The sequence below is a fragment of the Diadema antillarum genome, unplaced genomic scaffold, assembly GCF_040938485.1.
Source record: "Diadema antillarum isolate AM-2024a unplaced genomic scaffold, OU_Dant_1.0 seq00000263_RagTag, whole genome shotgun sequence".
Lineage (NCBI taxonomy): Eukaryota > Metazoa > Echinodermata > Echinoidea > Diadematoida > Diadematidae > Diadema > Diadema antillarum.
The window spans coordinates 1,541,115-1,568,768 of record NW_027271301.1 but is presented as its reverse complement, the minus strand read 5'-3'; the positions used below and the strand labels follow the sequence as shown (position 1 = coordinate 1,568,768).

The following is a 27,654-nucleotide window of genomic DNA, read 5'->3' as shown; positions in this document are numbered from 1 at the left end:
AACTATGATATCATAGATCATATCATATCCCAAATTTCAAATCAAATACTCAAAAACTAAAAAAAAAGCTTTGTTAATGCTTCTTTTTTATTTTTTCATTCAAAGGAACATGATATAGAATAGAATTTCCCTTAAAGGTGATAAGCACTGGTCTTCCTCCAAGACTTTATTATCGGTCAAGAGATAGATAGAGAGAGGGAGAGAGAGAGAGAGAAAGAGAGAGGGGAGGGAGGGAGGGAGAGGTCGAATACGTTAACAAAAGTCATCGCAGTGAACTTCTGGTAGTCACTGCCCGGCACCTCTGTCACAATCAGATAAATTAACGACCTTCAGAGACAGAGTAAATATCAACATCAGATCTTTGGATTCTGTAGAGCGACCCAACATGTAGATACCACGAGTCCGCTCATAACGGCAGCTTGATCAATATCATTTAAAACAAGATTTGTCTGTTTTCATGATTGTGATTGCTTGAGACTCCCAACTAGATTTCTCCTTCATGCATCTATGTGATAGTTTTCCTCTTTGTTTTCAATGTAAATATATTATGCAGCACTTTGGCTGACCTACTCCACGCTGGACGATAATTGTTCAACAAACACATTGTGTCACCTGCAGCGGTCATAGCACGGAAAAGCTAAATGGCGCCTCCCACTCCCAGAGGCGGGGATAACTCTCAGAAGATGGTCAACGACAGCAGCATCAGCAACCATGAATCTGCACCTTCCTATCCAGTCTACAGATCGGAAGGTGGTCAACCTCCAAGACTGGATCGCTCCCAGAGCAAGGTCAGCATGAAGTCCGATATCAGCCGCACCGACACCCTCCTCTCCATCCAAAGCACGCAAAACTCACCGGTAGTTCTACGCCGAAAACTCGGCATAGTCGAAACTGTCTCGCTGCTGATTGGGGTTGTCATCGGGACTGGTATATTTGTGTCTCCGAGAGGGGTATTGAGGTACAGCGGGAGTCCCGGCGCCAGTCTACTTGTTTGGTTTTTCTGCGGTGTCATCGCCCTTATCGGTAAACTCATTAAAAATGTCCTTACTTGCAGTATTTGTATGCACGGTACATGTAAATATTATATGTATATGTATGTATCTTTGGATTCACGTTAGGGAGCCACTACATGGTAATTATTACTACATTAATGAGACAAATAATTGTGTCTAGAGACGATTTCGACTGTATTATATCCCATTCAATCAATAGGTACCTGATGAAAACACTTAATGTACATTTCCATACACTATCTCCTTCAAGCTGAATTCAGAGTTAATACATGTAATATAAGTGTGTGTGTGTTTGGGGGGGGGGGGGGTATACGTGTGTGCTTGGGTTGCTGTGTATTTGTCTATGTTTAGACACCATAATTTTAAGTCCTTATTTATTATGGCTAACCCAAGATTTGCTTTCATAAAGAATTAAGATTAAGAGTAACAACATAAATCTGGAAAGACATTCTAACCTACGACAGTGTATGTTTTTTCTGCGGTTGTCATATAAATGGTTGAAAATGATTAAATGCCTATATGCTGTAGGCTACTGAGTGTATTGTTCTATCATGCTTTCTTCAGGGACAATGGTGTTTATGGAACTAGCCCTGATGTTTCCTAAAGCTGGTGGGGATCACACCTACCTTCATGAGGGATATGGCGAAGTCTTGGCCTTTTTGCATGGATGGGGCGCTTTGCTGATTGCTAGGCCAATGAGTTTAGCCATCATCAGCATCGTTGTAGGAGAATACATAGTATTTCCTTATGTCCACTCGTTCTCTGATCAGCTGTGCCTTCGAGACGAAACGGCAGTCAAGTTACACGCCGCCACATTCATCAGTACGTCGAATGTTAAGTGTATATTAAAGCAGCCTAGCAATATAAACTTGAGTATAACTTACTATTATAAGGACCGTCAGGGTAACCCATGTTAGCTTTAGGGTGGGATTTCACGGAGCACGCGAACGATTTGCGAAGGACGCGAATGACAAAATCCAATATTCGGAAAAGTTTTTCTCCGAATGTTTTCCGACAATGAAGCCGAAAACTATTCTTGCGAAATTTGTGCGAAGTTTCCACGACGTATGTGCGAATGTCGTGTGCATCATTGCTAAAGTACAGCATGTTACGTACACGAAGAACACGCGACGGAAATGCGAACAACGAAAAATTTTCATTAATCATGGGAGAAAATGTACCCAAGGAGAGGTGGAAGCTGTCTTGAGTTGAATTTTTTTCTTTACTCTATTTCTCCTTTCTTTTCCTCTCATTTGTCTATGGTGTGCCTACATATATTTTTTTCCCTAGGACCTATCTCCGCTAGTAAAGCATTTGATTTTTTTTTTGCAGTTCCTCCAACACATAATCTCTATAGTTCAAACGAAATTTTACCTACTTGAGAATAATTTTAGGTGTATTCTGCTATTTTTTTTTGTATATCATATCAAACATTTCTTTCTCTTTGCTAGTTTTTAATTTCTTTAGTTACTATAGTTGTTAATAATTGTTTGATGTTTAGATGTATGGTAAGACTTTTATAAGTAGAAAACGTATAGGTCATACATCCCCCAAACGTGCGGTAAACGTTCGCGAGAATGTCTCAAAAGGTACGCGAACAGTTTGCGATTACGTCGTAAAATGATCGGAAAAACTTCGCAGATTTCGCGTAACATACGCGAGACATTCTCCGAAGTTTCGGAGTCTGTTTGGGGTTTCACGAACATTTTGCGAACATCCTCTATTTCTCCTTTCTTTTTCTCTCATTTCTCTATCGTGTGCTTGTCGATTTTTTTTTTGTCCTAGGACCTATGTCCACTAGTAAAGCATATGATTTTTTTTGCAGTTCCTCTAACACATAATCTCTATAGTTCAAATGAAATTTTACATACTTTAGATTAATTATTTTAAGTGTATTCTGCGAATTTTTTTTTGTTTATTAAACATTTTTTTCTCTTTGCTAGTCTTTAATTTCTTTTGTTACTATAGTTGTTAATAATTATTTTATGTTTAGATGTACGCTTAGCTACGATTTTTATTTGTAGAAAGCATATAGGTCATACATCCCCCAAATGTGTGTTAAACGTTCGCAAGAATGTCTCAGAAGGTACGCGAACAGTTTGCGATTACGTCGTAAAATGATCGGAAAAACTTCGCAGATTTCGCTTAACATACGCGAGACATTCTCCAAAGTTTCGGAGTCTGTTTAGGGTTTCACAAACATTTTGCGAACATCGCGCGTGTCTTGCGAAGGTCTTGCGCATATGACGAGGCTTTAAAGACACTTTCGAGAACAATTCACGAGCAAATCACGACCAAGTGTGCGGAAAAGGTTCGCAAAAAAATTCAAACTTTTTTGAAATTCTCGCCGAAGTAAAAATGACATTTGCGAACAATTGACGACCCTTCCGAACCCTCACGTTCGTTTGGCGATCTTTTGCAGACTAAAATACAAATGCCAGATTTTGTCATTCGCGTCCTTCGCACATCGTTCGCGTGCTCCGTGAAATCCCACCCTTACCGAATGCTTCAAACACGAAAAGTAGTGCATTGTATCCCTTCCGCTGATTCTCGCACCTTTACCGAAAAGGCATACCCAAATAAAATTCCTTGTTTTTTTGTTTGTTCTGTCTCCTGTCAGTTTGTCTTTAAGGAAGCCACGCACTCCCAAATATCGAGAAACAGACGGGCACGCGGGTTTCAAGCGTTGGTGTTAAGATGTTACACTGATATTATATAAGACCTCGCTAGATAATATAGGTTTCCCGGCCAATTTCGCTCTTTTGTCAGTCCATTTGATAGAAGGTTCATTCAAATTAGCGAAAATCCTCGTCACTGCACATTCTGTCATTCAAAATTGCAAGTTCTTCTTTCAATTAAGCATTTCGATCAATGAAATTTGCACATGTCCCTTTCGAATTCATAAAACGGGCATTCAAATTGGCACGTGCTCTTCAGTCATTCAAATTCGCCAGCACTAGTCGAAAAGGTATTTCAGTCATTCAATTTCGCGTATGGGCAGTCAATTCCAAACATGTTCATTCAAGTTAAAGTCATGTTATTTCTTTTATTTTTTTAAAAGATGAGAACATTTATACGCATATTTCTACGTGACCAGCTGGTGACTTTTTGTTTCATCTACGCAATGTTAAGCAGTAAAAGTATCATATTTCTGACCCTATCATGTAACTCGAGTTTGTTGTTCTGTAACGCCCCTTTTCTTTCATATATGTCATTTTAGGCCTACATGTACCAATAATACTGATTACCTATAGGCCCCCTCACACCTGAGCGAATTGCCTGAAATATGACTTGCGATGGCTGGCGAAAGGCATTTTTGGAAAAATCGTTTTCAATGGTAATTGATAGTAAGTCATATCTACCCTTCGTGTTTGGGTTCGTACACCTTCTGAACTAACAGTTGCGATTATTCAAATTCGCACGGGATTTTTGAACATGTTTAAAATTTCCCGACGAATTGAAAAATCATCTGTCATTCGCATCTCTTATTTAGTCTGCGGTAATCGTTCGTTTATCGTTCGTGTGCTATTGTCACGCATAGTCCCTCATCGCGCTTTTGCCAAGGTGGACCGATCTCGAAAGAACTCTTAAAGAGGCATTCCGGACGATTTTCATAATTTCACATCATGTAGTACATAAATCAACAGTTCCATGTATAGATCCTTGGAGTTTATTGTGGTCCTTGAGCAGAGAAACCAATAAATTGAAAATCTTAAACAAATTACACTGAACAGTGATGATGACATCAGAGCCTCATATATTTCAGAAATGTAGCAGTGTAATTCCATTACAATACCGCTTGCTCAACAAGTTCACCTGTGAAAAATCCATGCATACCTTTTTCTTTTGTTCTGCTTCCTTGAGCCCCAACTCATGAATTCTTATGGTGAGGCTGCTATGTCATCTTCCTTGTTCATTGCAATTCATTATAAATTTTGGAAACATTCTCATTACTTATCCCAATCACTATAAATTCTGAAACTCCGTACTCAGTTTGACTAATTTATAGTTGTTCAAATGTAGAAGTCTGAAAATCATCCGGAGGTCCCCTTTAACGAAGCAACACGACGACTAAATATGACTTGCGCATAGAAACGAAGATACTATGACAAACGTATTTTCGCTTGCCATCTTCTATGCGAAGGGAAACTAAGATTGACTTTTACTAAATTTGAAAGGCGATGCATACACGAAGGCAAGTCTAAGAGATACTATGACAAACTATGGATTGCGAAGTGATACGAATACGAGCGAATGACCTGACGAAAAAATTGGCGAATGCTGAGCTGCTTTATGTGACCAGCCACTCACCACGCAACTCATATATCTTTATAAACATTCCACCTGAAAGTTTCAAAGTATCTTCAGAAAAATGGAAGATGCAGCCCGCCTCAGAGTCCAGTATTTACTGGCAATGGCTAAGAATGATATTATACATCAGCAGCTGACCCTACACCAGTTCATCAGAGGCCGCTTCAGATGGAGACGAGGCTTCAGACGACGTCGTATCTGGAGAAGGACGTGGCTGAACCCTGCCAGAAGAAGGGCTTTTGGAATCTACGACCAGCTGTTGGTTGAGCTCCGAAGAGAAGACCCTTCGACTTTCAAGAAATTTCTCTGCATGCCCCCTGAATTCTACGATGAAATCCTGGAGAGGGTCAGAGGAAGAATCAGGAGGCAGTACACCTGGTACAGGGAGCCGCTGGAAGAAGGTCTCAAGTTGGCAGCTACTCTCCGTCATCTTGTGTCTGGCACCAAGTACTCCGACATGCAGTATGGGTGGAGGGTGCCTGAAAAACGCCCTATCTGTAGTGGCCAGGGAAGTATGTCAGGCCATATGTGACGAGTATGCAGATGAAGTCATGACAGCCCCTTCAACCCCTGATGGATGGAAACAACTTGCTGGAGGTAGATTCTACAAGCGGTGGAATTTTCCCCACTGTGTGGCAGCTATTGATGGCAAGCATGTGGCCATCAGAAAGCCTCCTCTGTCCGGCTCACTATGCTGCAACTACAAGGGCTTTTTAGTATAATCCTGTTGGCTATAGTGGACAGTGACTACAAATTTATCTGGTGCGATGTTGGTGGTAGGTATGATACAATAGGGGAAAGGGGGTAGGTCGAGTCAATTTAGGGGTACGTCAGATTTGTTATCACCTCACCTCCATTGTTACTGTTTCAATATTTATTTTTTTTTGCTAAAATGATAGCAATTGGGGCAATTCATTTCAGTTTTTGCTTGATACCCTTTTTCTTCTTCAAAAACGTGCTTTAAGAATAATTAATAATATTGGATATTTATTTCACACAAATGATCTTTTGTGTAGAAGCAAAAATCTGAAACTGATCGATTGATTTTATCATAATTATTATCATTATTATTATTATTTCATTTGGCAGAAAACATGCAATACATAATCAATTACAAAGCTCAAAACAATCAATCAATACAATAACACAAAAATACCGTAACACTGAATGCACCTGACAGGGCTGCCAGGCGTTGGGCAAGTTAACTAAATAACTGTAGTCGGCGGACCGCCCTAACCTATATCCCTTCCAGATGCATCCAGCGTTACAGATTTTATGTGCCCCCCTTTTTTTTTTAATATCCAAGTGTTGTTTTATTTGGTACTCATTATATAGCATTCTTGAGGCAATCGCAGCTGAGAGATACATGACAAAAATACATTTTGTTCAATTTCTTAATTATACATGCACATTTTTCTCTTGAGGTATGTTAATTGTCTGTGTGAGTTTATAACGGAAAGGAATGTTAAAAGCTGACATAGCCGGAAGGTTGCCAACGACATGCAGAGTGGTAAACGCATATACACAGTCTAATTATTTGAAATTTATGCCATATCGACAGAGAGAGAGAAAAAAAAAACAACATAAAAGTGCCATGGCGTAAACATTCAGTGAAAAAAAAATATCTACAGCTCGATTACACCGCTGAGTGGTTCCCATTTCCGGTTATGCACATTGATCTTTCCTTGTCTCTTTGCAATATAACACTCTTCACGATATGATTTTGATAACATAGCCTTAAAAGTGGACAAACAGGGAATAGTGTTGTTACTTCTGCTTGCATAGATACATCTTTTTCCTATAAGTAAAATATGGTTTACCAGTGTTTTGTTTGTGTCAATCTCTATAACTCCAATTAATACCGTCTTCATATTAAGGGATGACGAATCTATAATCGTAAGAAAAGATGTTATTTCCCTCCAAAATGTTTGTGACACCTTACAGTTCCACATAATATGTTCAATCGTTTCATTCTCAATACATCTATATGAACACAAAGGGGAATATACTAACTTCATTTTAAATAACTTATAGTTTAATGGTAATATGTTATTAAGTATCTTGAACTGAAATTCTCTGCTTCTTGCATCAATTGACGCTTGCACTATAAGTTTACGTGCTTTACCTATATCCTGCTCTGTCATATCAAAATTAGACTGCATTCTAAAAGTACTAACAGGCGTTTCATATTTAAATTCTACTAATAAATCATTAAAATGTCTGCTCTTTAATCGGGCACTCAGACGTAAGCGTTTCGGAAGAACGACAATATCTTTTACGTCTTGGTGAAATTCTGCACCGACTGATAAAACCTGTAATTCTGTGTTCTTTTTAACAGCCGACCAAATACCTTGTAACCTCAGATAATCATTGCTATCAATACCAAAGTCCACTTGTAAAACACGAAAATCTTTAAGATTTTATGTGCCACTGATTATCATAAAATATTCATAACTGTACTTTTTAGAATCTCTTGCAAAAAAAAAATACAAACTATATAAAAATTTGTTTCATTATAATGTTGGTATTTTTATGTATACATTTCCACTTATTGATGAGCTTCCTGACATTATTGCACATATTATGTTCATAAGAAATAACTCTTTTCATATCTACCCAACTCGTCATCGTGATGGCTATCACCTTCCACGTACTCGCACAATTTTTGCGAAAAAAAAAAACATTAATGTTTACAGTGCCAAAAATATTGGAATCTTCCGGCTGATTTTACTTTGACGTCCTTTAAATGTTAATGTTGCGTAGATGATTTCTCTGGCCGCACTGAAATCTGGACTGACCTGGTCGCTTTTATACTCCCCGAGGAGCGCACACACACGTACGAGAACGCCTGATCTATATTCTTATGTCTTCGTTTCCAATCGCAAGCCATATCAAACCATTGCTCATTGTTCGTTCGTGTTATCGGGTCATATCAACCCTTCGCTCGCCTTCGGCCGCAATTTACTCAAAGAAGTGAACCGAAAAATCGCTATCCTTCGCATGTCATATTTATCCTTCGCTTACCGTTCGTTAATCATATTTGACTTTAGTTTATAATCGGATGATTTGAAGGCAATTTTATTTGAAATCGTTGAATTCGCGCGCATTTCGTGCGTTTTTCCCATTCGTCCCCCTTCGTCCCCCTATACATTCGCTCAGGTGTGAGGGGGCTTTATATCTTCTTACAGTCATGAGAGCACACGTTAGATGCAGACGTATTTCTCACGAAGACCCCGTTTACAGTGCGAGGCTCGGCCGCGGCCGAGCCCGCCTTCATTTCAGTGTAAACGCGCAAAAGGCCAAATGCGGGGCCAAAATTGGCCGCGCATTTGGCCACGCTCTGGAGGTGGTCTCGGCCTCTTAGGAACAGTTGATGATCATAACCTTGACTTCCTAGAACTGGCCGACACACTCGGAATTAAGCGCTCAACGGCCAGAGTTGTGGCCACATGCACTATCTTCGGACTGGAAGGCTCAATAAGCACATAGAAAAAAATGCTGCCAAAACCTCTAAAATGAATACGAAAATATGAAATGTAATGACGCTTGCAAAACAGTAACTATGTTGAAAAAAAAAGAGAGCCAAAGCTTAAACAAAATGCTAAACTGACTGCAAAAGATGTTGAATTGGATGCAAAAAAAATGAATTCGAATGAACGAGTTCAGCACGTCCGTGATCATATATAACTTTATCATTCTAAATTGAATGAACGAATAACGAAATGGTGCTTGTTTTACGAATTTCAATTGAAAAAGTGTTAACTAGAATGACGCTAAAGGTAATTTGAATGCTCCAAAATGAATTTGAATGAAAAGATAATAAAATTGAAATACCGAACATGTCATCTACTCTAAATTTTGCTCAATTGAATGCAGCAATTAGGAATTGGATTGACAAAAGTGCAAAATTGGCCGGGAAAACCTCTAAAATAATGTCGGCACTATCAGGTACACGAAAAAGGGTATATTCTGACAGTTTCGCGTTTTTATTTCGTTCCCGGCGACGAAAGTGACCTGTTTAAGGTCCACCTCGTCATGAGCTCGACATCCACGCGTCATACAACTCACGAGTCGACATCCACGAGTCATACAACTCACGAGTCGACAGCCCACGAGTCATACAAGTTCACAAGTCATACAGCCCAAGAGCTTGACACCAGCCCAAAGAGGCCCACGAAAACGACATTATCATGTCATCATGGGGCTTATTGTACGCAGTGTCGGTCTCTTGGGCCTTATTTGCCTAGTGTCGAGATCGTGGGCTTTATAACTCATAAACCCTTTTTTCAATATCGAGCTCGTGTCCCTTCTAGGGATCTACCCCACTGCAGAAATTGTTTCAAGTTTTTCTTCAGTTAAAATACAGACATTTTACCTCTGTTACCCTACATGTACCTATTTGATAATTAGAAACATTAACAAGGTCCATTTTCAATGATTGTATGTTTCTCACAGTTTTCGTGATGCTTCTTCAAGCTTCTAATCTCCGAGTGGTAGCCAGGGTACAAAATTTCTTTACCATCATCAAAATCCTGACTCTTCTCCACATCATAGCTTTGGGACTTTACAACATTGCAGTAGGTAGGTTTTGATACCAATTTGCTTTTGAAGTTACTGTTCAGTTCTGCAAGTTTGTGCTGGTTTTTTTTTTCTCACTCAGATTTTTGCTCCTAATATTCAGAAGGCAAAACATTTTTTTTTTTTTTAATGAAATTTCTGCTTCAAGAAAAATGAAAGACACAAAATAAAAAACAAAATAAAGGTTGGCATTGCGTAATTGATATCAAAGTTACTAAAATCTAGATGAATTGCAAAAAAAAATCAAGCATATTAAGCTGGCTGATCTATCATGTATCTGTGTGGAGTCTTTGTGTAATGTACTACAGATACCCTTGTCTTGGTGACGGTTTTTCATAGTATAGAGATTACTCTGTCTTTCAGACGCTCACCTATGAGATTGCAATAATCTTTGTGATATTTTCACACTGCTTTGATCTTGCAGACGGTCCGGGATATCTGGCTGTCGATAAGTCTTTTGAGGGATCTTCTACTGATGTCTTTTCGTATGGGATGGCCTTCTATCAAGGAATGTTTGCCTTCGAAGGATGGTAATTAATAACTCATCACCAAGTCATTAATTCAAAGACTACATGTCATTTAAAACGGGAAGGGAATGACACAGTATAACTGTTAAAGGTTTCAAAGCTTTATTCGGAACTTCACGTTGAATAAGTCTTCTTGGAATCAACTTCTGTCTTTTTTCCTTTCTTGATGCTGCTGGCAAATCGTCTTCTGATTAAACCGATCCTTTGTATTTCCTGTCTGCTAACTACAGACAGTTGTCACTTTTTGAACGGATGGTCCGATTATCCTCAAACTTCCACTGCATTCACTCAATCCACATTGTATATTTGGGTGAACTTGTTCTTTGACCCTTTGTGAATGCAAACATCTTGGCCAAGGCAATTCGCCTCCGGTGAATATCTCAGGACAACGTATTGAGCTGCGGGTGATAGAGAAATTTGATCGTAATTCCGTGATTTCTCCTGTGTCTCGCATCTCTGTGTGTAGGCTGATTGAGTAGATAATGACTGGTGTATATACCACAAGTACCCATCTCGTTGCCTTACATGATTTAGGAATTATTTGTTTGAAAACACTGAGTAAAAGAATACCACCACCGCCTCCCCCCCCCCCCAAAAAAAAGACCCAAGGCTAAATGGAAACTTTCCCAAATTATAGGTCCATTTACTTGGAAAGGGTGAAGGCAGCTATATTGGTTGAACACAATGTCATCATTGACGTTTACGGAAAATCGGACAATCCTTCCAAAAGTTAGGAAGTTTTATAAAGTCTGCAGAACAACGACATAAAGAAAGCATAAAGAAAATTCCACGAAATTAGATTTTGTGTGTGTGTGTGTGTGTGTTTTAAAGGAAATGACACCTTCCTTCGAATGGATACTGATGTATGTTAAGGGTAGTTTAATTCATCTTACTTTCTGAAAGACGTAAGAAAATTGCTCTTTCATTATGCTAGAAAATTGAAAGATGTTGAATTTTCTTTACAGTTTCATTATACCGTTGTTCTGCAGTGTTGTCAGAAACAGTTGTTAGTCTTGTCATCCAGGATGGTGGCACCAAAAGTTTAAAAATACATAAGTTTTCAACGGATCATCCGATTTCTGCAAACTTCAGTAATGTGTCATACCAATATTGCTGCATTATTTCAGGCCACGTGTTTATTTGGATTTTGGTTTGCTTTTATTTTTTTTTTCATTGCCTCTGACAAAATGGCAAACATCATTTCCATTAAAGACATTAGTAATGAGATATACATTAAATGTTTTTCCACTTTCATTTCTGCACGACTGAAATCATGAACTCCTTAATCTCATTTCTTTAGTTGGAAAGGGAGCGTGAATGATATGGCTTTTGCCAATGACTGTCAATGCACATGTTTTCGTCGTCATTTTGATTGACATACTGCGCTCAAACAGAACATTAACGGATAGTACTGCAGGAGAATAACTATGGATTGTCGTATGGAAAGGTAGGGATTATCTTTCATGTCTGTTATAAATTCTTGAAGGGAAAGTCCAGGCGATTTCATAATTTCACATGATGTAGTACCTAAATCGACAGCTCCACGTGTAAATTTGTGGAATTAAGTGTGGTCCTTGAGCAGAGACGCCAATTTATAAGAATGCTGAGTGGGGTCTCATCATAAAAATGCATCAGTTATGAGTAGGAGGCGCATTATATTTTAGAAAATTAGCGATGTAATTACATCGCAATAAAGCTTACTTAACAAGGTCACCTTTGTTGAATTTATGCGTACTTTCTTTTTCAATTCAATTCAATAGTCGGTTTATTCCCATCATCAAAAACAACAACAAAAAACAAAGCGGTACAAGTTGTCGATTTGTCTTTCATTCATCCGACAAGGACATTTTTTCGAATACAATATAAGATATATGCACGAATGGTGTCGCAAAAAAGAAACAATGCACACTTTGTCATGGTAACAAAAAAAGTAAGTAATCATAACAACGGAAAACAACGGAAAAAGCTTGTAGGACGTGGAACACTGGAAACAAAACAACGGCAGCATTAATTTTATGTACAAATAAAATAAATTCATATTATTTTCATCTTCATACCATTGCACATCTGCTCCTTGACATATGATGCTGATACTATAAACAATACTTGCTATTATTTTAGAATGCAAACATATGAAACATATAACACAGCAAATGTATGGCACAGACACAATTTGGCCGTGCCTGCCAGGAAAATGTGACCAAAAGAGAAGATATACACGCGGCGACACAAAACAATAAGACAACAACAATAACAACACAAAACACAGTAATAACAGAAATGAAGAAAAATGCACATACAGTACACAGTTACTGGACAGCGAAGAACGAGGAAAGAGAAGCAGGGAAGAATGGAGAAAGAAAAGAAAAGAATGGAAAAGGTCTGTGGACACGCTACAAAATCTCAAGGACAAGTGAAACATGGGAGATTTTTTATAAACAGAATTAAGTGGTATTATGTGGAAAGAAAAAAAAATACTGGAATGTATTAAGTTAACAGATTCTTTAAAGTTATTATCTAAGCTATTCCAAAATCTGGGTCCACTATATGTACAGACAAATGTATTTGAGTGTGTGCAGTTCTCACTATAGGAAGATGATATTCTTTAGATTGTCTCGTGGGATAGTTATGTACGTTGCTGTTATGGTGAAATAAAGAGTGAAATATTTTGGGTAGGTATTCTTGAGGTTCCACTCATGTATTCTTATGGTGAAGCTGCTATGTCGTCATCCTTTTTTATTGTAATTTGTTATAAATTTTGAAATTATTACTATTCTTTATCCCAATCACCGTAAGTTCTGAAACTCTGTACCCGGTATAACTAATATATAGTTGTTCAAATGCAAAAGTTTGAAGATCAGCCAGAGTTCTCCTTTAACATTACTTTTCTCAGGTGATATTTTGAAGAAAAATATGTTCTTAATGACTCTTTTCTGTGTCAACGGGCAATCGGATTCATTAGCTTAAGTGATATTCATGTTTCACACCAGTCATTCCAGTCCGTTGGCATTTGGGTTTTGTGGCATGATTGAAGTCCTGCAGTAACATAATAATACATTCTTGACGCTCATCCTTTATAATATTGCAATAATGATATCGCAATAATGATGTACTCTAAGAGTATCAAACGTTGTCAAGGTGAATTTGAAATATTTCATCCAGTCCCATGGATAACATGTGTATATACAATTTTTACTAGGAATTCAGGGAGGTACCCTGTGAGGGTCAACAGTGTCGACTGTGAAGTGGTTGCCTATAGCTTGTGTGGAGTATGTGTAATGTGGCTGGAGGTTTGATTGTCTTGAGATGATTGATAATACGTATAGCAAAGCATTGCCAGCATCAAGATATGGTGTAAATATTGCCAGGACGGTGATGATTGTGATTATAATGATGTTACTAGAATTCCTTTACTGTTTCTTCCATTTCTCACTTTTTTTTTCTCATATCAGTATCGAGACACATATGGTTAAGACATTGTAAGAGACACGCTTAGACGGGTCTATAGGGCATATTACCCCCCGGACCCTTCCCCTGACCCTAATCCTAATCCTAATCCTAATCCTGAACCTAATCCTAACAATAACCCAAACTCTGTACCGTAACACTAACCCTAACCATAATCTTTACTCTAACCTTATCACTAGCCAGTATTAAGCGGGGGGGGGGGGGGGGGGGGGGTAATTGCCCTTGGGGTTAATTGCCCTTATATGCGCTTAGACTGTCCTTTGGATTACAAAGACGTACAGGAGAAGACAATAAACCAATATATGAAAATCATAAGATAATCTATAGTAAGACATTTTGACCTTCATACACATAACACTACACAGGACAGCTACAAAATGTTTTGACTCAATAAATAGAAATTAATGAAATAATTACTTGGTCATTCCTTGTTTCTTTCAGGAACACTCTATCCTATTCAATGGAAGAGATGAAAGAGCCGGCTAAGTGAGTTCTGATGTTGCTTTCTCGTAACATAAACATTATGGCTTTATCTAACTTTTGTTTTAAACAAATTAAAAAAACCGTAAGTACTGTTCATGTAATGCCAACTTTCATTCTTGAATATTTCATTGAAACCTGCTGAAGTGAAATTTCGTGGTGTCGATTGGACGCAATAAACGATTGATTTGTTATGTTTATCTTCAAATATCGTAAGTGTGGATTTGGTATGACTGTTATTAAAACTTATACGGGTAACCTCCTGAATTTCATCCCTTTTCAAGTTGACATTTATAGACAGAGTGAATTTAGGGAAACCACAAGAACTGAGTGATAGAAATTAAATTCATTAAAATCGTACAAATGAAAAAGTAAAGGATTTGTAGGTTTCCACGCGTTTTCTCAATATTGATATTGGTCAAGATTGCATATGTAAATTACTTCAGCTGATGTTGATGTCATCAACTCACAGCTGTTTCATTGTTTGTGAACAAAAAGAAACGATTTTAAAACCATGCTGTTTGTCATCAACTTAGCATCTATACAAACAGCTCTTACCACTAAAGTCATCATCGCGAGGCCATTACAATGCCATAAAAATCGATACGACGGATCGGAGGTTTAGCTTTTAGATTTAAACCAGGTTGAAGTAGAGACCTATGTGACCATCTGATTGTCAGTGCTTTCTTTAACAATGACGTTTTGTGCCACAAATGTCGAATTTTGAAATTCCAGAACTATCCCATGTAGATTTCAGTAGAGATAAAACACCGTTGTGTTGAAGCGTTCGTAAAAATCCATACATGTTCAGCTTAATTCCCAGCACAATAGACCGCTACAAACTCCGGCCATATTTGAAGTTATATAAAATACCGTGAAGATGACTGTCTTTATTGAAGCATCTATTGTGTAACGAAACTGATATGCCCCTTCTACCCCATACTATCTGCAGAACGCTTCCTCGTGCTATCGCTATCGCCATGCCGACTGTGACGATTCTGTACATTCTGACAAACATCGCCTACTATAGTGTGCTATCACCAGATGTTGTCCTCCAGTCAGAAGCTGTGGCGCTTGTGAGTCTGCAACGGAAAACGAGCCTCTTTTTAATCAGTTGGGATTTTAGAATCTTGTCTAACTGCAAGATCTTTTGTATTATCTATTTCTGGTATACCTCGATGTGCATGAACGTCATCGCAGTATGAATAACTCAAATAAATGAGCTTTAGTAATCACAAATATTTTGGGTTGGCTTTATTCATGTTGCCAATCATTGTGTTCGGGGAAGTTGTACAGATGACGCACGGTCAGATAACCTGGTAAATGAAGTATGGACATTATTACTTCAACTTCACATTTTAGGCGTGTGAAGTGTAGTACAGAATTGAACAGCTTTCGACAGTTTGTTTGTCACTGCTTCACTGGCTCCTTTACCCAAGCGAAGAGCCTTTTCTCTAGTACGGGACGCGAGCCTTTTCAAAGCCCTTCAGCTTTAGTGGTTGCAGAGGGTGGATACCTGAGACTAGTCAAGCCCAAGCGAAAGCCAAGACCCAGCAACAGTCGAGATGCTCTCTAGCTCTTCGCTCTCGACTAGCGGTGCTAGTGACAGCGTGAAGGTCTTTGCAAAAAGGTTATATAGGGGCCTACTAGCCGAACGATTACCAGTGTCGAGATGGAGTGTGGCCGTAGAAAAAGAGGTCCCTGAAATTTCACGTGTACTCGAAATCCTTCTCGTTCTCCAAACAGACCTTCTCGGCGTTTCACAGCCAGATCTTCGGCTGGTTAACACCATTCCTCATTTGCTGTGCAGCCTTTGGAACGGCGAATGGGATATGCTACACATTCTCCAGGTATGTCTTAGTTCGACCATGCCTTACCTAACTCCAGTCAACGCGGTTGCAGGCATCTCACTCCTAATAGTTGTTTCGACGTCACCGTAATCACGTTATCACATTAAGGAGCTGGATAGAAACCAGTTCATGCTGATTGAACCATGATGTAAATATATAGAATGTGAAAAGTCTTCAGGAGATAGTGACAGAGAATGTGGCCAGAACGTACCTGGAGTGAATCTGTCTGGGAGCGTCGCATACCTTGTATATTTTGAAGTATGCACATGCTTCATAATTCCAACGGTATCGTCACAAACCTTACTTACTGACATCCCGCAATCAGACTATACACTCACTCTTTCCACTTGAAAGTAAATAACAATTTGTATATCATTGTATTATGTGACGATCAATCAGCAATGCTAGCAAAATAAAAAGCAGGCAAATTCGAAGCTATTAATGAAAATACCGGGACTCTTTGCATGTTTTTTTTTTCTTCAAAACTGCGTAGATTTACTGCATTAACATTTTCCTTTCAAAAAAAGAAAGAAAGAAGAAAACTATTCAATGACATGTGACTTGTGTGGTGTGGCAAAGGTAATAAGTTGCGTAGTGAATGAAATTAGAAGGGTTAAAAAAATCGAATGGGGTTAGACAAGGGCCAAAAACACAGGTGATAATGATATTGTGTGGTACTCTGGAATAGGATGACGGTAGCCCTTGGACGGGAAGGTCACATGCCGGGAGTGCTGGGCATGGTGAGTCCTGACACCCTCTCACCTAATGCGGCGCTCTTTCTCATGGTAAGAAATGTTTGAATGATGTGAGTGATGATGATGAAATGAAGTAACAGCGATCACCAGTATAAGACGTGGTCACATTTTAGTACGCCATTTTCCTACATGATCCCAGCATCGTCTGCTACCAACACCCAGACCCTTGTAAAGAGCAAGAATTACCGAATTCCACATTGTTAGGAAATTATATAGATAATTTAAACAGATGTTGTTTTGTTTCTATAGAGTACCAAGCTTGCCATAAGTAACAGGAATGAAGATGACTTGTCTTCCACATACAATATATCTCATTGCGACTGACGGTGGTGCTGACGTAGTAGGCCTATCGGAAAGAAAAGCATCGCTGACGTTTCACCTCCGAAGTATATACATAACGTTCTAGGCGTGTGGACATCGCACGTTTGTGAGACGTGGTGACGTAAATTTTAAGCCTTCCGCCAGTAAATTTTGTGAGAAGACATGCAATAGAATGTTTAATATTGCAAAGGTTGATTGGGATCAGGTTTATGGGTATAACTGTCGCAGTAGACCTATTACGGGTCCTTGTACTATATCTTACAGTTATTGCCGAATATGTCCTCGGGTAAATTCAGTCCGAGAACGGTGTGCTCTGTTTGAATAACAAACACTAGATGTGTAGAAATTTGCTTGTTATTCAAATAGAGAATACCGTCTCAGCAATTAACTTGCTAATTGACTTCATACAATGACTACACCATTTCCGGGGATTGTGTGATATTTTACCTGACCCATGTTCACGTTTTGACTCTTTACTTCCGGCTTAGTGCTCCCTGTCCCTTGGCATGCTGCTGCTTCCTTTCAGTCTCGAACACCAAATCGAATTCTTCAGCTTTGCCATTTGGATCTCGTACACCCTCATCGCCCTGGCTGTCATCGTCCTTCGCGTTCGCAAGCCAGAAATACCTAGACCGTATAAGGTGAGTGTGTCCCACGTGGCTTACACAAAACGATAGCCCAGTGTACGGAGTATTACATTACTCCGTTCTGAATCACTATTAAGAGAGGGCGCTGTTCAAAAATACACGCACGGTGGGAAGATTTCAGTGGTGTGAAATCCAGCTCATCGAATCCCGTGCGAATGCATTCAATTCAATTTAATTCAATTCAAACGATTTTATTTCCACATAGAGTAATACAAAGCAATATACATAACGCTTACTTGAGTAGGCCCTACATAATATTTAAGGATCTTTGAATCTCATAAGTTTCAACAAGACATGAATACAATAATTATACTGATATCAACTTTGGTTTGGATAAATAAACAAGTAAGCAATGCAATCTTATTTTGTAACTCTTCATGGAAAAGAGGAATTCGCAACATAGCTTGTAAAATTTGTGAATTACATGTGCACTGCAACATTACATTTTCTAATTTCTATTCTTTTGCATAGTGTACAACTATCAAGCTTCCATGAAAGCGGATCTGACGACTGGGATTGTTTTTCTTTGCCTTGTCTAAAAACATTCCACCTACTTCTAATCACTTTCACGAGTCCATCATGCTCAGTTAAAATATCTGCGCCACAACGAAGCGATGCTCTAAATGGCAGAGATCTGCTCAGTTTTCACACATTTTATCAGATAACAGTAACGTTATTCACGTGCTATAGGGGCAGTGGCGTATCTAGGGGGGGGGGGGGGGGGGCAAGGGGGCACGTGCCCCGGGCGCCACTCCTTGGGGGCGCAAAAAAAAGAAGAAAAAACAAAAGAAAAAAGGAAAAAAGAAAGAAAGAAGAAGAAGAAGAAGAAATAACTCACCGAAGGGGGGGGGGGGGGAGGAAGAATGGTTGGGGGGGGGGGGGCAGAAAACCAAATCAAAAAAGATAAAAACAAAACATAATGATGACTCGGACAAAATGACAATGTTTATTGTGTTCACACAAGAATTCCATGTTATGTAAGCTGAAATACAAAAATTTTCGGCTCGCTCGCTGCGCTCGCTCTCCAAATTTTACATAGAAGAAGAAGGTGAGAACAAAATGTGATGATGGCGCGGACAAAATGACAATGTCTATTGTGTTCACACATGTCTCATTTTATGTTTAGCAGGCAAAATGTTTCACGGAGCAGCGGCTGCAATTTCTTTCGTTCTGAAGCGATCGCCAATTGGATCAAAACAAGGCGCCAACGGTTTCGAAAATACGGGGGGGGGGGGGGCGCCAAAGAAATCAAACAAGATAAGAACAAAACGTGATGATGACGTGGAAATATACAAATTTCGGCTCAATCGCACGTACTAATTTAGAGTATTTCTTCAAGTCCTCAGTTTGTTGGTAAAAATCGTTATCTATAAGGCCGTCACTATATCTTGATTAGAATTGTAAGATTTGATAGGCAAAAAATGACAAGAGTTCCATGTTTTGTAAGCTGAAATACAAAAATTTTCAGCTCGCTCGCTGCGCTCGCTCGCCAAAATTTATCAAAACAAAAAGGAGATAAGAACAAAACGTGATGATGACGCGGAAATATACAAATTTCGGCTCACTCGCTCGTACTAATTTAGAGTATTTTTTCAAGTCCTCAGTTTGTTGGTAAAAATCGTTATCTATAAGGTCGTCACTATATCTTGATTAGAATTGTAAGATTTGATAAGCAAAAACTGACAAGAGTTCCATGTTTTGTAGGCTGAAATACAAAAATTTTCGGCTCGCTCGCTGCGCTCGCTCGCCAAAATTTATCAAAATAAAAAGGAGATAAGAACAAAACGTGATGATGACGCGGAAATATACAAATTTCGGCTCACTCGCGCGTATATGGGGGCATTTCATGAAGCAATTTGTCAGAAATCTCGTCTGACAAACTGTTAAAAGCTACTGAAATCCTTGCTTCTGATTGGCTGAAATGCTTCATTGAAATGCCCCCCTAATTTAGAATATTTTTTAAAGTACTCAGTTTCTTGGTATAGATAAATCGTTATCTAATAAGGCCGTCATTATCTTGATTAGTTATTGTAAGATTTGATAAGCAAAAAATGACAAGAATTCCATGTTTTGTCAGCTGAAATACAAAACTTTTCGGCTCCCTCGCTGCGCTCGCTCGCCAAAATTTATCAAAATTCATTACATTCAAATCACCCTCAAAAGACCCCTTTTAATAAGGGCTTGAAAAGCATATCATTGTTTGCTTAAAGTCCCTACCGGGATCGGGTTGGGGTTGGACACTAGTCTTTTTCAGAAATTAGGGGCGCAATTTTCGCGCTTGCCCCGGGCGCCGTTTTCCCTAGATACGCCACTGTATAGGGGTGTTCTGGGCGATGGGATGACCATTTCCTTTGCGAAGACGGGCTTCGGACTGATGCGTTCATACGACGTATTCCAAACTTGAATTGTCACCAATATGTATGTGTACGTATAGTATACAATCTGTTATTTTCCCCACCTAACTATAATGCTCGAGTAAATGTAAAGACCTTGGATCGTGCTTGCACTATAGGGGCTTGCACGTTACGACGGAGGTTACCCTGCGTAGATAGGGCCATGTTTGTATCACTGAAATGAATTTGAAATGAATTGAATTTGAATCATTATTAATAATATTCCTTGCAGGTAAATCTGGCCCTCCCCGTACTGTTGTGTGTGGCTGGGGTCTTCTTCATCCTCGCTCCCTTCGTTGAATCTCGGCTGGTGGACGTCTTGGGAGTTGTGATTCTCATTGGTAGCGGCCTGGCGGCCTACTTCATCTTCATCTTCTGGGAATACAGACCGCCATTCATGGGTGAGCAGAGCATCACATTTGGCATTTCCAGCCCGAGTCCCGCTGAGTAGGGATTCAACCGTGCTGAGAATGTTGTGCTTAAACGGATAAGACGCAAAACAATGAATGACAATCATTTATATTTTATTATATCGACCATCAATATAAGTTTGGAGGTTATAATTGCTTGAGTAGTGGAAGAAAAAGCTGAGTAATTTGGCAAGGCGTTTCCCTTTTAGAATAAAGATGCAAGATGACAGAAAATGTTGTAACTTGAAAAAAAAAAGGAGGGAAATATCATCAAAAATCTGACGTAGTGGCGAAAAGAGCATTATGTATTCCGGTCAAATTCGAGTTTACAGGAAATTCACATTAAGCACTCAAGGTTTTTGAAACGCCTTGCCGTCTTTCACATAAACTTTAACTAAATTCTTTCGTTTTGAAATTGTCCACAGATACCGTTACGATATATTGCCAGCTATTTTTCAACGTCATTCCATCTGAGTACCAACCACCACCTGATATGGCGACATCGGATGGCTCTCAGGTCGACAAAGAAGAGATTAAAGAAAAGGTCACCATTGACGGCTCGAGAAGAATGAGTGAAGAAAAACAAAAGATACTTGATGAGAAGGAAGAAAAATAAAACCTTTGTTCAGGGGTTTGGTTATCATTTGCTGTATTCATTTGAAATCACTCGCACTGCGGTTATTATTATGTTTGATTAAAGTCATGCTATGTATATGTAAGTATGTAAATACGTAAGCATAATGACAAAACGAATACTGTAACAGTTGAATGTCTTATTCTGGAATAAGACTCCTTTGTACCAAATCAACAGCTTCAGAAAAGCAATGGAGATTGTTCTCGTCACGATAATCTTTCATACTTTATGCCTCACTGAGAAAATGTTACGTCGGGCCTAGTCGTCGCTTCTTTTCTTTATATAAAAAAGAGTGCTAATCCAGTTCAAATACATTTCAGTACAATTGTATGCCATTTGCATATTCGCTTTGACCCTTCAAGATGACCATTCAGAGGTCAAACTAACAAGTGATTGGAGATGAACATGGTCAACTGGATTTGATAAACACTGTATTGCCATCCCGCATTCTGGCTAACCAAAAGTTACAAGTTTTGTAGTAGTTTTCATGACAACTTAATTTCCAACTGAATATCTGCTGGTTCTACATAATGAGAATATAACTAATCTATTCTCAAGTTCGTTTTTGAATTTCACCGTTTCTGTAATGCCAACATTGTCCAACGTGAGTAGCAATATCAAAATGTATGAAATAGCATACATCGGAGTAGCTTCAAAACATACGAAGTTTTTGAATTGTGTATTTTACCATTTTAGTGTTACTCTCTGCTGTACATAGTGTAGAAATGTGATACAGGCCATATGCATGAAGAAGACTGTAATCTCGATTTGAAGTTTACTGTTATATAGAACGTCAGAGCAACATTTTGTAATTTGTTTCTGTGCAATTTCTTACGTGCAGACCGTTTAATCCTTCCTTTGCGTTTTTATTTTGCAGACGATACTTCGAATGAATCTGTCTAAATATGTACCAGATGGCCTATTATGCAAACATTCCCCTCATATTTGAGATAGATTGACCAGCTAAAAATACGACAACTTAACTGAAGTAATGTGTGTATGTTTTTTTTTTTTACGGAAGCAATATTTTCTTATCAGTTTTCTCGTAAGATATTTTCTTGTCAAATTAGTAGTTCTGTCGTTATCATCCCGCATTCTAGCTTATGAAAAGCAGGGGCCCTTTAAAGTTGGAATACTGGCCAAGCGCTTTAACAAGCATTTTTTTTTCTAAAAACCAATACATCGGCAAATACATTAAAGGGCCCCTGAAGTCCAAATGCATGCATTCCCTCGCCATGTCTTTTGTTAGTCACATTAATATCACAGAAACATGCAAGTTATGCTGAGTCGAGGGGAAGGTGCATTCCAATGTCTTTTGTTAAACATTTCAGTACTTTAGCAATGATTAACAGATGAGGTCATCTGAGGAATATTGGTTTGGAAGGATTTTTTTTTGCGGGCGTTCCCAAGTACTCTGAAGAAAAATAGAAGAAAAAATCGTTCAAAATATGTTTGATATTTCTAGATATTAGTTTCACGGCAAAAGTGATGTTGAGGGTATCATAAATCAACACAAATCAACATGCATTTGGATTTCAGGGGCCCTTTAATGTATTTGCTAATGTATTGGTTTTTAGGGGGAAAATGCTTGTTAAAGCGCTTCGCCAAGCTTAAGGTCTTAGAAAATAAGAAAGTACTGAATATGAAACAAAGAATAATTATCATTATAGAAGCGAACATCGGAAAATGCTGTGCGCCGTATATGACAAAATGCACTAGTATTCTTGAGATGTGCTATTTATGTCCTGAGTTACTGCGATTCATATAACCATGTGCTCCTATATAGAGTTGATACTTTGACGTGTAAGTTTGCATAGTTTGTGAAGTTTTGCTGATGTGCGTATGTTATGCAAGCAACTCAGACAAGGAGAGACTGATATTACCAGACGGTTTTTTGTGCTTTTTATTTTTGTCTTCTTCTTTTGCGTGTTTCATCGCTTGCTACTGGTATGGTCAGGTGATGGTAGACTCAATAAAATGTATAATCTAAAGCCATCCGCCTTCCTGGATCAACAGTTTTTCGAATGGCAGAAACAGAGTAAATGAGAGATAGAGAAAGAGAGGGAGAGGGAGATAGTTAAGAGGAGAGAGAAAGGAACAGAGAGAAAGAGAAGGCCGAGAGAGAAAAGAGAAAGGGTAAGACGGAGATATGCCTCAACATATTATATCAAACGCCACGTAAAAATGATGATGAAACAGCATTTATATAGAAACATTCAAATCATTCGAGTTAGGAATCATCAGAACCCCAAGGTCGTAGTAACCAGAAGATTACAAATTGTCTTCATTCGAATTGAGTTTGTCTTCGTTTGTTTGCACTTTGAGTGTGAAACAGTACACTGAAAGTATTAAAAAAATGAAATGAATTCCAGATGTATAGGAATTCTGAAGACTTCAGAATTCCACTTTGACGAGGCCGACAAAGACCACAGCTACCATGAGGTCATCCCACGAGCTCGACACCCACGAGTCATACAGCCTACGAGCTAGAAATTACATTTATTTATTTATTTATTTATTTCCAATCTTTTGTCAGGGTAGTCCATTCACCAATAAATAGTGGTCTTCCATGGAGCCCTGAATAATATTGATGAACATATGTACATTAAATAGCAAAACGTATATATATACAGAAGATGACATAATACAGTGTAGATACATACCAGCATACTGTATATTGCAAAGTAACATAAAAAAGTACATGCCACAGCAAGAGTTCAGCAGAATGCCGAAATAACAATTAAAACGCTATTATACAGGAATGATAAAGCCCAGAATGAATGTCGTGTGTTACTTACAAATAGCAACTTTGCTTAAACAATCTCTTAAATGAATATATGGAAGAAGCTGATCTAATTGAATGATCTAGCCTGTTCCATTCAAGTACAGAGGATACGATTGGGCTGCACTTGTGACAATCAGAGCGAAATCTTGGCACACATAGATTTCCACTGTCTATTAGCCTTGTATGATGTTCATGCACATCACTAGGCTTAACTAAGTGCACCTGAAGGTACGAAGGTGCTAAGTTATGGACGCATTTATATATCATCATAACGCGGCTGAAATCAAAACGTTTGTCTAGTGTCATCCATTTAAGACTTTTGAATAAATCAGCCGACGGTGTGTCATATGTTTTGTCCAAAATTACTCTTGCTGCCCTCTTTTGAATTTTTTCTAGCTTAGTTGTATGGGATTGAAATCTGTTTGACCAAACAACAGAACAGTAATCAAACTGTGGTAACACTAGACTATTATAAAGTAATTTTAGGGATTGTTGGGGCAAAAAGGCCTTCGCTCTCTTTATCATGCAGACACTTTTTTGGGTACGTTTACATACATTTTCGATTTGTTTAGACCATTTCAGTTCTTCATCTATTAGAACACCTAAACATTTAGTGAACTGAACTCTTTTCATCCGACTACCATCTAATGAAATACTGAAATTTTCAATTTTCCCGAGATTAGCACGGGAGCCGATAATCATGACAGAAGTTTTTTCAGTGTTAAGGACGAGCCGATTTTTCTTAATCCACCCCATTACTTTATTTAGTGCAACAGTTATCTTTTCTTCTAAAACTGTTGCGTCATTAGCACTGACAGTGAGGGTCGTATCGTCAGCGTACATATCTACAACACCTTCTGAAGTGCACTCGGGTAGACTGTTGACATAAATTAAAAATAAAAGGGGACCAAGAATTGACCCTTGAGGTACACCCAATTTAATAGTTGAAGGGTGGGACTTGGCTCCTTTGAATTGCGTCACTTGCTGTCTGTCACTTAAATAGGATTTGAACCAATCTACAGTCGTCTTGCTACACCCTATACACTTTAATTTATGTAAAAGTAGGTCATGATCTACAGTGTCAAATGCCTTCCGAAGATCTATGAAGGCAATTCCAGAAATTTGATTATTATCTATATTCAAAGACCACTGATTCACAAGTTTTGCAAGAGCAGTTGATGTGGAATGAAATGGTCTAAAACCAGATTGATTAGGGTGTAGTAAATCATTCGCATTCATGAATTCGCTCAGTTGTTGATGTACGGTCCTTTCGATAATTTTACTCACTGTTGGTAAGATTGAGATGGGGCGGTAGTTATTCAACGAAGAAATATCTCCTGCTTTAAATATTGGTACTACCCGAGCCTTTTTCCATTCACGTGGAACAACTCCCGTAGACAGGGATTTGTTGATAATATCGCAAAGAGATTCTGCAATAACATTCTTTGTCATCTTTAAAAGTTTGCAGCCGATGTGATCTTCTCCGGTTGCTTTATCTATGCCAAGAAGCTCGATCTGTCTCAATACAAAATCTCTCGTTATCATACTTAAATCAAATTGAGAATGAGACGGACCAAAGCCTTTGTCCTCATCTAATATCATTTGAGAAGCATTCCTCTGCAGGTCTTTTGTAAGTTTAGTAGCATTAGATATGAACAAAATTGTTGAATGATTCAGCAATACTTGCGTTGTCCGATACTTCTGCGTCATCAACCTTTACGGTATTGGGAGAAATGGGTGATGATTTAGGCGTAAGTTCCCTCAAGCTCTTCCACATTTTCTCACTGTTGTTACGATTTTGCAAAATTTGGTCAGTGTTATACTGTTTTTTTCTTATTCTCATGAGATGAGTAACTTTGTTTTTTTTTAGATATTTATAGGTATTCCAAAGATCATCACTATTGTTAGTTTTAGCAGCTTTGAGAACTTTATCACGTTCCGTCATGAGCTTAACAATCTCATCAGATATCCATGGACATGCATGTTTTCTTATCCGCTTTTTGCGCAAAGGCATGTGCTTGTTGATAACATCATTGAAAAGAGTCAACCACATATCCCACGCATCATCAACGTCGTCTATATCTTTTATGACCTGCCACGGAGCACTTCTCAAATCACTATAAAATTCCTCCTCATTAAGATTTTCGAATGAGCGAAATTCCGCACATTCAGATTTTTGATGGATCTTTGCACTGAAGTCCCGAATAGCATATACCAAATAATGATCACTAATGCTAGTCTCCAATATTCCCCATTCACTGTAAAGTTCTTTGTCTGATACAAATATCAAATCAATTAAAGTAGAAGCAGTATTTGTAACTCTTGTGGCAGTGTCAATTAACTGACTTAGTCCGTACATATTTGTATAAAACATAACTTTTTCGTCATTCACATCATATTGGTGTGGCATATAATTACAATTGAAATCTCCTAATATAATACAACTCATATGTTCCGAGAGAGCAGAGTCCAAAGTCCTGTCTAATTCGTCAAAGAAATCGACGTGAGAATTCGGAGGTCTGTAAAATTTCCCCACAAGGATGGAAGGCTTATTTGGATAATGCAATTCAAACCAAAGGCATTCTAAAGTAGATGAATTCAAATCGTCTCTTATTTTATAGTTGAATCTTTTGGAAATATATACAGCCACACCGCCACCATGTCTTGTACGGTCTCTACGTAATAGGACATAATCATCGATATGCAATTCAGAATCATCAATCATGGAATCACAAAATGTCTCATTCAAACCAATGACATCAAGTGATGTATGTCTCAGAAGTAATCTAAGTTCATCAATTTTAGAAATTAAACTACGAATATTCAAATGGGCAAATTTTAGACCCCTCTTTCTGAGCGGAGGAATTGAACCATTCATCAAGTTATTAATTTTACTTTTGATAGTTCATGTGGTCGCTCCTGAAGAGCATTTTGTGCTTCGCCAGTGTTAACATTATCATTGCAATTCAAATTTCCGGTACAAACTTTCAAAGCACTGTTAGAAATTGGTTGTGATTTTGACTTCAATAAACGAGAACCCGCACAGTGTTCACCGAAGTTAGAGCGGGAGGTTAACATCATGTCGCCGTTACGAGACGTAGATGCTCGTGCCACCCCTGTTGAGCTTTTGTCAGTGGAAGCCACGGGTGGGTGGGGGTCGATTTCAGCCGCCCTCGAGGTGGAATCATCCTGAAATTCCGTGTTGAGGATCCCACCACTTCAGCATACGATCTCTGTTGAGAAGATGTAGTGGGTTGCTCTCTGGGTCGCCAGATGAAATTTCGCATATTCGAAGCAAGAACAGCTTGCCCAGCCTTGTTGATGTGAACCCCATCTCGCCCAAGATGCCTATCACCGATGCTGCTGTTGTCAATGAAACCCCAGCTCCGTTCACGGGCAGCGGTATGCAGACGCTCATTCACCCCATCGACGAGGCGCCTCTGATGAGCTGTTTCCCATCCACGATGCACGATACTAGATAA

The 27,654-nt window shown here is 38.7% G+C and overlaps 1 protein-coding gene across 1 annotated transcript; it reads left to right on the top strand.

Moving 5' to 3' along the window:
* The first annotated feature begins 641 nt into the window (after positions 1 to 641).
* On the top strand, positions 642 to 27,654 carry LOC139729787 (b(0,+)-type amino acid transporter 1-like). The gene is made up of 12 exons (XM_071640719.1): positions 642 to 1,023; positions 1,578 to 1,835; positions 9,780 to 9,905; positions 10,327 to 10,432; positions 14,339 to 14,383; positions 15,330 to 15,453; positions 16,124 to 16,227; positions 16,916 to 17,012; positions 17,792 to 17,944; positions 20,576 to 20,744; positions 21,179 to 21,325; positions 27,446 to 27,654. The coding sequence occupies exons 1-12, from the start codon at positions 642 to 644 to the stop codon at positions 27,652 to 27,654; spliced, it is 1,920 nt and encodes a 639-aa protein (XP_071496820.1).

Bases quoted from the DNA above. Each gene is read 5' to 3' on its own strand.
- LOC139729787 (XM_071640719.1), top strand. From the start codon at position 642: ATGGCGCCTCCCACTCCCAGAGGCGGGGATAACTCTCAGAAGATGGTC. The intron at 14,384-15,329 runs GTGAGTTCTGAT...TACTATCTGCAG, and splicing joins GAGATGAAAGAGCCGGCTAA to AACGCTTCCTCGTGCTATCG. The intron at 16,228-16,915 runs GTATGTCTTAGT...ACTCTGGAATAG, and splicing joins ATATGCTACACATTCTCCAG to GATGACGGTAGCCCTTGGAC.